The sequence below is a fragment of the Oncorhynchus keta genome, chromosome 31, assembly GCF_023373465.1.
Source record: "Oncorhynchus keta strain PuntledgeMale-10-30-2019 chromosome 31, Oket_V2, whole genome shotgun sequence".
In the NCBI taxonomy this organism is placed as follows: domain Eukaryota; kingdom Metazoa; phylum Chordata; class Actinopteri; order Salmoniformes; family Salmonidae; genus Oncorhynchus; species Oncorhynchus keta.
The window spans coordinates 2,394,118-2,404,976 of NC_068451.1; the positions used below are offsets into that span (position 1 = coordinate 2,394,118).

At 41.5% G+C, this 10,859-nt stretch overlaps 1 protein-coding gene across 1 annotated transcript in view; it reads right to left on the reverse strand.

Moving 5' to 3' along the window:
- LOC118364202 (clathrin coat assembly protein AP180-like) overlaps nucleotides 1-6,942 on the reverse strand; it is a 48,807-nt gene extending 41,865 nt beyond the window's left edge. Inside the window, exons 1-2 of the mRNA XM_035745528.2 lie at nucleotides 6,654-6,942; nucleotides 5,981-6,209 (exon numbers count right to left, since the gene is read on the reverse strand). Coding sequence (XP_035601421.2) covers nucleotides 5,981-6,110 — 130 coding nt within the window. The 5' untranslated portion in view covers nucleotides 6,111-6,209; nucleotides 6,654-6,942. The remainder of the gene's footprint in view (nucleotides 1-5,980; nucleotides 6,210-6,653) is intronic.
- Between the last annotated feature and the right edge of the window lie 3,917 nt (nucleotides 6,943-10,859).

The following is a 10,859-nucleotide window of genomic DNA, read 5'->3' on the forward strand; positions in this document are numbered from 1 at the left end:
AAATGAAAAATAATTTTTTAAAGATCTATATTATTTGTCTTGTCTGTCCCATCTCCCCCACCCATTTACATTACATTTAAGTCATTTAGCAGACGCTCTTATCCAGAGCGACTTACAAATTGGTGCAAATCCCCCTTCATTGTAGGTGCCACCATTTTCTATGCGTTATGCTGAGGTTATGTGGAGGCTTGCATCTGGTCAATAACATTCTTTTTGCCGCAGTCAGTCCAGACAACCATACTCATTTCTGGGGTACTGTGAAAGTCAGTGAAGAGTCATCTTCAACAATAAAATACTGGGGAGATGGGAAATGGCAGCACCAACTGGGCTCGATACAGACTTGGCGACCTGGGACCAAAAGGTCTTCATACTGGGGCAGTCCCACATCATGTGCATGTAGGTTCCAAAACTCAGTGAGTGGATGGAATGGTGTTCATAAGTGCACATAGTAGTTCTTAACTGCAAATGTAAAAATAAAAATAAAAATGACATACCAAATTAAACATTTTTTTTTAGGTCACGAAAGGATAATAAACCTTCATCAATTCATTATGTCTGAAAATGTATGAGTTGTTTGTTCAGACCGTTGTTTAAAAATAATAGGTTTCCCTCCCAAAGGTAGGGAGCTATTTCTAAATATTGGTGTTTGGGTATGCCATTGCACTTTCCAATTACCCAGTTCTTCGATTTGTTGCCAGGTCTATATTGTGTGGGAGATTATTGGTCCTAACTGAGTACGGCACAATTTAGGAGATGAGGAAGAGAATAGTATCTCTCAGTCTGACTGGTGACACTATATTTTCCTCAATTTCCAACCAAGAAAGACATTTATCTTGATCAAATGTGTCAAGAGGGCTTCTTAAAGAAAAACTAACAGGTCTGTGAGAGCCGTAATTCTTACTGGTTGGTAGGTGATCAAATACTTATGTCATGCAATAAAATGCAAATTAATTACTTAAAAATCATACAATGTGATTTTCTGGATTTTTGTTTTAGATTCCGTCTCTCACAGTTGAAGTGTACCTATGATAAAAATTACAGACCTCTACATGCTTTGTAAGTAGGAAAACCTGCAAAATCATCAGTGTGTCAAATACTTGTTCTCCCCACTGTAGTTACTCTGTATAGATGAGAGAACCTTCCAGAAAAACAACCATCTCTGCAGCACTCCACCAATCAGGTATTTATGGTAGAGTGGCCAGACAAAGCCACTCCTCAGTAAAAAAAAACACATGACAGCCCACTTGGAGATTACCAAAAGGCACCTAAAGGACTCTCAGACCATGAGAAATAAGATTATCTGGTCTGATGAAACCAAGATTGAACTATTTGGCCTGAATGCCAAGCGTCACGTCTGGAGGAAACCTGGCACCATCCCTACGGTGAAGTATGGTGGTGGCACCATCATGCTGTGAGGATGTTTTTCAGTGGCACGGACTGGAAGACTAGTCAGGATCGAGGGAAAGATGAACAGAGCAAAGTACAGAGAGATCCTTGATGAAAACCTGCTCCAGAGGGCTCAGGGCTTCAGACTCGGGCAAAGGTTCTCCTTCCAACAGGACAATGACCCTAAGCACACAGCCAAGACTTCCGGATAAGCCTCTGAATGTCCTTGAGTGGCCCAGCCAGAGCCCGGACTTGAACCCGATCTAACATCTCTGGATAGACCTGACAATAGATGTGCAGCGAAGCTCCCCATCCAACCTGACAGAGCTTGAGAGGATCTTCAGAGAAGAATGGGAGAAACTCCCCAAATACTGGTGTGCCAAGCTTTTAGCGTCATATGCAAGAAGACTCAAGGCTGTAATCACATCCAAAGGTGATTCAACAAAGTACTGAGTAAAGGGTTTAAATGCTTATGTAAATGTGATATTTTTATTTTTATTTTTTTGACCCAAAAATGTAAACCCTGTTTTTGCTTTGTCATTATTGTCACGTCTGCTCCTCTCCTCCCCTCCGGTGTATGACGTCGCCAGAGTACTAACCACCGGTCCTGGGATTCATCATTACGCACAGCTGGCACTCATCATTACGCGCAACTGTGAATCATTATGATTCACACCTGGACTCCATTATCTTCATAATTTCCTCCCCTTTATGTCACTCTCCCAGGTTCACTCACCAGTTGGTATTGTTCTTGCGTATATTAGTGTCATGTACTTGGTTTTGTTGTTTTACTAAAACGTTTCACCTGCACCTGCTTCCGACTCACCGCCCCATCATTACAATTGTGGGGTATTGTGTGTAGATTGATGAGGAAAAAATACAATTTAATCCATTTTAGAATAAGGCTGTAATGTAACAAAGTGTCGAAAAATTCAAAGGGTCTGAATACTTTCCGAATGCACTGTATGTCATCTGCATATAATGAGATTTGGTGGTCCGTGTCCTCAACTGATATTTTCTCTAAATCTTGGGATTGATCTATTGTTTTAGCTAAAGGCTCCAGTGATGGGGAAAATAGGTGACTAGATGCTGGACAGCCTTGATGAGTTCCCCGTTTGATGTCGAACTGTGAGGAGCATTGGTTGCACATCAAGACCATCGCAATGAGGTTACGATACATATTTATAAATATTTAGCCAAATACCATTCTTTCCATAGAATACCAGAGAAGGACAAAGGCCTGACTGCACAGGGGGATGGTATATTAGGAGTAATGTGCATTATACATATGAGACGTCTCAGACTGGCGTCAGACAATCTATGTTTGATAAAAACCTGTTTGATCAGGATTAACTAGTTTGGGTAAATGGTTTCAAGACGTTTGGCTAGAACCTTTTCGTACAATTTCATGTCACTGTTAATGAGGGAGAGAGGCCTATGGCTTGAATAGAGAGTTGTGTCTTTATGTAACAGAGAGATAATTGCACTATTAACCTCTCTATTGAAAAATCCCATTTGAATAGATGTTTGTATCATTTCTAATCATATCAAGCCAAGTTCAGACCAAAAGGTTCAATAGAATTCCGGTGCGATGCCATCCCATCCAGGGGATTTACCTCAGTTCATGTCTTTCAATGCATCGTGCAGTTCAATGAGCATTATACTGTAGGTGCATTTAGAGTGTGAATCATCGGAGGAGAGTTGTGCTAGATTCAAGCCCTCGAAAAAGGGTCTCTTGCTCTCTTCTGTATTTTGTACTTCAGAGCTGTATACCTTTTCATATCAATTTTTAAAGTGTAAATTGATTGATGGTGAAAAAGAGAACACGTCAGACTGAATGGGAACGACGTCATCAAGACTATCATTATTTTGCGTAATTTACTCGCTAAGAGGAAGCTAGGTCTATTTTACCGTCCGCATAATCAGTTTGTCTGACTTTATGAATGAGAAATTCTGCTCTTAATCTGAGTAAGGAATTTAACTCCGATTTGATGATGAATAATTCTCTCTCCTTCTCGGCTGGAAAAATGTTCTGCTGTGGACGAGTTAGCAAGGATAACGTGAGACTGTTGAGGCTTGTTCAAACCAGAAGCAAATGCTATTGTATTGTTTCTAATGAACCCTTTAATGGCATCCCACAGGAATTCATTATCATTCACCATTTCTTTGTTGAGGAGGATAAATTCATGTAAATCAGACCTGAATTGATTACAGAAATCCAATTTGTTTAAGAGAGTGAGATTACTTGTGGCACAATTTGGAACATTGGTTAAGTTTCTGTCATGATCAGACATAGACATACAGTGTGTACAATTTCCACCTTTTGTACTAGATGCAATAACTGTGATGAAAGTAATATGGAATAAATGTGTGTGTGTGTGTGTGTGTGTGTGTGTGTGTGTGTGTGTGTGTGTGTGTGTGTGTGTGTGTGTGTGTGTGTGTGTGTGTGTGTGTGTGTGTGTGTGTGTGTGTGTGTGTGTGCATGCATATATATGTGTGTGAACCTGTTGTGTATTCAGTGGAGAGCATTGTTTCTTAGAGCTAGTCAATGAGCGACATCACATATACTCAGAGCACTAAACGAGAGTGACTGGCTATGAGGAGCAGAGGACACTGAGTCTGCACTTTCCAAGATGTCAAAAGATTGCTGACACATGATTGGCCGGGGGTGGGCTTTCCAATCCCCCAATCCCATGATTAAGGAGAGAACATAAATATGCTTTAGTCCCAGACTCAAGGAGGGTGGATTGGGTGGATAGATTTTTCCCTGTGAGGTTTTTCCAAGGTCACTCGTGGTTTTCATATTGATGATGTACAGAAGGAGAAACTATAGCCTTAGGTTACCTAGCTGGCGCAGTATTGGACTATCTGCCACAGACTGATCATCAATGGTTCTTAGGGAGAAAGTGAGGCAAACAAGCCACCTGCAATCAGTGATAATGTAGGCCTGATGCAAATCAGAGGCCTTTGGATTAAATTGATCTGGTGCCTGACATGGGCACCCATGACAAAGATTCTCTTAGGTAGGATTGTATAATCTTTCAAATGCTTACACATAATCGCATACAGGGGTATGCACTTAGTATACAAAACATTAAGAATACCTGCTCGTTCCATGACATAGACTGACCAGATGAATCCAGGTGAAAGCTATATGATCCCTATATGATCCCAATCAGTGTAGATGAAGGGGAGGAGACAGGTTAAATCATTATTTTATAAGCCTCGCGACAATTGAAGCATGGATCGTGCACCATTGAGAGGGTGAATGGGCAAGACAAAATATTTAAACGCCTTTGAACGGGATATGGTAGTAGGATCCAGGCGCACCAGTTTGTGTCAAGAACTGCAACGCTGACAGATGCTTCACACTCAACAGTTTCCTCTGTGTATCAAGAATGGTCCACCACCCAAAGGACATCCAGCCAACTTGACACAACTGTGGGAAGTAATTGGAGTCAACATGGGCCAGTATCCCTGTGGAATGCTTTGTAGAGTCCATGCCCTGACAAATTGAAGCTGTTCTGAGGGCAAAAGGTTGGAGGTGCAACTCAGTGTTAGGAAGATGTTCCTAGTGTTTGGTATACTCATTGTATTTGGGTGTTTCAGACATTTAGTAAAATACAACTCTGAAACTGAGAAGTGAATTCAACACATCGGGTTTTCTATGTCGTTGTAAGGCAAAACCTGAAAAACAAGACTTGTATCTCCTCACCATCTAACAAAGTGGGGCTTTGATACCAGACACAGTGCCACTCTGCCTCCTATACCCCCTCAAACTGACCAGGTCCCAAGGTACAAGCCTGTGTTGGTAGTAGTGACAATAGGACCTTTGACCTTTTGCATTATGCATTTAGCAACATTGGTGCAGGAATCTATTATTCAGACAGATAGAGGCCCTGATCCAATGCTTTAAAAACATAGCCTGCCTAACTTCCTTCATTCATTCCTTCCTTCCTTTCTTCTTTGAGGTAATCCCTGATCTAACAAAAATGGCTAGGTGTAATTCATGGTTCTATCCCATAGCTTCCACCATTTCAACCATATCAGATCACTTATTTCTCAAATGAGGGTGGAAGGAAGGATGCAAAGGTAGGAGGCTGATGGCTCTGTTCTGTTCAATGTCCTGGCTCGGAGTTGACTACTTCAGTCTAACTTCCCCTTTTATGAGCACAGCAGGCATCAATATTGATCAGTGAATCCTGGCAAGGGGCCTGGATAGTCTGGCTAAAGCAAAACATAATTTGTTTTAGGTCTACATGATGAAAAAATGTATTTCACACAAGCAAATGAAGATGGTGAACCATTACTATTGATGTAATAATATTATAATATGGGTATAGGGATCACCGGAGGTTGATGGCACCTTAATTGAGGAGGATGGGCTCGTGGTAATGGCTGGAGCGGTATGAGTAGACTAGTATCAAATACATGAAACACATAGTTTGATGACATTCCATTTGCTCCATTATGAGCAGCCTCCACTGATAGGTATAATATTATTAAATCACAGGAACACACACACACACACACAAACACAGGCAGGGAACCAGTACTTGTTAGGTGTGTGTAGAGATGGGGAGGCCATACTTACATTCCAGGTGTTTTTTCTTGGGTGCTGTCTGCTCATGAGTGGTGGCTTTGCAAACAGCTCGAGCAACCTCCGATCCCGTTAAGCTGTATTGCGCCGCGGCAATGCGGTCCGTCAGCGTCTGCCCCGACATCTTCTCTCCGTGGCGTCAAACCTCACGAATCAAACGTCAAAAATGGTCCCCCCCAAAGCACAACCAGTCGTGGTATTCCAGACTGCCCTTAAAAATCCACTGTGGAGGTGGATATAGGAAAAAATTACTCTCAGCCTAGATATGGGGAAATGTTCTGAGATCGGAAATGAAACGACAAATTGAAAAGGATGTTTGACATGGATAATGGCAAATAAGGTTGCGTCGTGCTTTCCTCTCGAGTCCAATTTACCGATAGCCTATGCCTTACTTAGCCCTGGCCCATGCTATATGAACTCGATTTGATAAATAAGATTGGGCAATAGGCTAACAGAGGTGCAATTTATCATCAATATGCAATACAAAAAGGCAAAGGGAGAGATGAGGTCGATTTATTTTCTATGATACCTTCTCGTTGTAATTGTCTATAAACGGGTATATATTTTTTGCAATGTTTGATTTGTATAATTCTACATTAGTAATAAATGTTTTACAATTAAATATCCGTTCAATTACTTGTAGGTTATTCTATTCTAAAGTCCTTACTGTAACGGTTTGGATGGTCTCCTCCTTATAAAATGATGGTTCGCTGTGGATGATGCTCGACCAACAACGCGTCCTTCTCTCTTCCAGCGAAGGACTATATTCCTCGCTAAGGACCCCAGTTTTTCAGCCAACTATTTCGCCTCTCAATTTATGGGCCATTCAATAACAGTGTCGTTCTTCCTCCCAGTGATCCACCGTTCACCACCGACGATGCTTGAAACTGAGGAGGTGGATGGTGGCGTTTCGGTGGACTTGCCTTGTTTGTTAATTTATGTATTTATTATCTCACTCCTCCCCCTGGTCTGGCACGTCATTTAAGAACCCAGTAGGCTAGTAAAGCAGCATCGATATAATCAGCGGGCTGTATCCCAATGGCGAGGCGATTTCTTAAAGGGTTAAAGGGGACTACAGAAGCCAACGGTGCAACTGATAGGCAGATATGCAGAGTAACCAACAGCTGATTTATCCAGTGCTGGAGAAGGGTATGGAAAGCTCCCTGACTCAACTGTATTGTGTTGTATCACGCTGCTTATTATGCATTCATATGTAATCCCCGTTGGAAGTCTGTTTGTCTTTTCCTCTGGATTCCCTGAGAAGAATGGCTTGTTCACAATTATATGTTTGCGCATCTATTGGTGATGATAGAGAAACCTTCACATATTTATATTAGAACCATTTTAGCACCATGGCACTGTCCACGAGTGCTGCCCAGTCTATGGATCTCGAACCATTTCAGCACCATGGCGCTGTCCTCAATTGGCTTCCACCAAAAACACCTTCCACCAAGAAGACCAGCATCCCGGAGTCGCCTCTTCACTGTTGACGTTGAGACTGGTGTTTTGCGGGTACTATTTAATGAAGCTGTCCAGTTGAGGACTTGTGAGGCTTCTGTTTCTCAAACTAGACACTCTAATGTACCTGTCTTCTTGCTCAGTTGTGCACCGGGGCCTCTCACTCATCTTTCTATTCTGTTTAGAGCCAGTTTGCGCTGTTCTGTGAAGGGAGTAGTACACAGTGTTGCACGAGATCTTCAGTTTCTTGCCAATTTCTCACATGGAATAGCCGTCATTTCTCAGAACAAGAATAGATTGACGGGTTTCAGAAGTTCTTTATTTCTTGCCATTTTGAGCCTATAAACAAATCCACAAATGCTGAAGCTCCAGATACTCAACTAGTCTAAAGAAGGCCAGTTTTATTGCTTCTTTAATCAGAACAACAGTTTTCAGCTTTGCAAACATAATTGCATTTTTTTTTCTAATGATCAATTAGCCTTTTAAAATTATAAACTTGGATTAGCTAACACAACGTGCCATTGGAACACAGGAGTGATGGTTGCTGATAATGGGCCTCTGTATGCCTGTGTAGATATTCCATAAAAAATCTGCCGTTTCCAGCTACAATAGTCATTTACAACATTAACAATGTCTACACTGTATTTCTGATCAATTTCATGTTATTTTAATGGACAAAAAAAGCATTCTCTTTCAAAAACAAAGATATTTCCAAGTGACCCAAAACCTTTGAACGGTAGTGTACATATTTTTTATTGTAGGCTATAAGGACTAATAATACTAATAATAGCCTAGTTATAATTGTTTTTAGCTTAAATGTCTAGGCATAGCCTTCTCTGGTTGCTTGTAAGATCAGCAACGATACAAACCCTAACTATGCCATTAGTGGAATAACAGCAGAAATTGCAAAAGTGCTTGTAAAATCAACCGTCGGACGCAGGCATTGTAAAGGTTCTCTCCACTTTAGCCCTTATGTATCGCCATCAGAGATTGGCATCGATCCAGCAGTGCTCAGCAGAAGCATGAGCAAGAAATGGCTGATATGAAGGGACAGGTGGAGAGAACCAAGCAACTAATGACAAAAGCAGGAAGTGAAAACGTTCTGCTCGCCAAGGAACTGCGTTTGAAAACTGAACAATTAAAAGTAATTGCAAATACTTATGATGGTGAACGAGCACAAACTCTTCCACAAAATCATTTTCTACAGGAACAACTCGATTTAGACAAAACTAAAAGCGATGACGTCTACGCTAAACTAGATACATCTGTCAAGTTATCTATAAACAGGAGCGCGCAATTTGATAACATGAATGCAGTTTTGATGAACGTTACTCGAAGCTGTAATGGTTTTCTTCCTGGGAAGGAGAGGCAGACCAAAACGCAGCGTGGTTATTTATAAACATCTTTAATGAAAGATGAAAACTTGAAAACTACAAAATAAGAAACTGTGGAAAAACTGAAACAGTCCTAACTGGTGCAAAACATAGAGACAGGAACAATCACCCACCAAAATACCTAAAGAATATGGCTGCCTAAATATGGTTCCCAATCAGAGACAACGATAAACACCTGCTTCTGATTGAGAAACCACTCCAGGCAACCATAGACTTACCTAGAAAACTCAACTGAACACAACCCCATAGACTACAAAACCCCTAGACAAAACAAGACACATAAATCACCCATGTCACACCCTGGCCTAACCAACATAATAAAGAAAACACAGAATACTAAGGCCAGGGCGTGACAGAAGCAATAATGTTCTATTCCAAATGCTGCAAACCTAAGACGATCTGTTAATGAACACAATGACTAAGTCGGATGACAAATCAGCAGAACTAATTGAAGTCACTGACCAAATGAATGATGAGAGAACTCAGGTGATGAAGATGGAAATATTGATTTTTAAGCAAGCGGAGGAGATCTCATCACTGAATCTCTCGCTGCGTACTCAAGACCTCTACCTGCAAACTCGTCAAAACCTTCTGCAACTTTGACCCATTCCAGGTCAGCCAAACGACACTGAGACATTCCTAGCAGACATAGAGGACGCTTTGGATGAGAGGCTTTGCCTAGGATGATAGGCGTTATCTGTTGAAGCGAACGTCGAATAGACACGTGACGAGGTTCAGTCGTTTACAACAGCAACACGTGCAAAACAACTATGCTAAACTTGCCACAGCTTTTTTGAGGCATCATCAATAGCACGCAACCCTAAGAGCCTTGACATCTTGGTTTTGAAGTTTGACCAGGGGCACTCACTCGAGTTAGAGGGTGCATTATCAGGTATTGGAGCATTGAGAGATGACCCACAACAACAGTATCTACCACAAAACTACGATACCAATACCCACAGTTCGAAATAACTGCAAAGTACGTCGTCATCGAAAAGACTACAGCTACAATCGACCTGATCGCTATGTTTCTGCACCCCAACTCACACAGTGTCAGAGCACAAGAGTAACAAAGAGTTCAAGGATGATCAAAACGTAGACCAATGTTCTCTAGAAGTTCTACTACGTGAATAAGTAAAGCGAGAACAAATAGAGAAAAGGGAAAAAATTAAGTCACCAGGACTAGACGTGGAATTGACGGACACCAGGTCTGCAGGAATTAACACCCTTAGCAAGGACGTTAAAAATCGAATTCCTCCCGTTCTCACTCGAGAACCTATCGAGGGTCCGCTCGACCGAGAAACAAGCCCACAGGCTTTGTCTATAGACTCTGATACAAAAGTTGTAAAGAAAAAGGTCAAAAGCTTCACAAAAGCCAATGATGATCCTCATCAAGGCCAGTGAGGGGTTGAGACTACGTGCAACACTGTGCGAGGCCGCCAAAGCAGGAAACAAATATAGTTGTAAACTTCCCAATAAGAACAGAGAGCGGACAACCCTCAATGTGGATAACGTGAGAACAAATCTGAGCTATCACAGCGACTAGTAAAATGCTCTACTCATGTGTTCCAGTAGGACAACATTTCAGAATAAATCGGTAGGATAACTGGTCCCCTTGATTACCAGTGCCAATGCCAGCACAGTCAGTCCAGCCACAATCAGTAAGAAGGTTAGAGACCTCACAAGTCAAATTGCTATTGATAACAGTGACAGAGGAGTTAGTAGTCACTCAGATTGCAACACATGTAAGGGAATCTCCAGAACACTCTTTTGATGGTTAACACACATGCCACTAATACATACAACTGTCCATTCAGGAGGAAAGTTATTAGAAGTCATGAACCATGATCACACCACGTATGACTTGTTCAGTGCTTATAGAATACTTCCGTCGTGAGGGTAGCTCCTCTGTGGATAACATAGATATGAAATAGACGCCGTCATACCTATCACCACTACAATGGTGTAAGACACATTAATGTGTAGTAAAACTACTACAGGTCCCCTTAACATATGTCTTG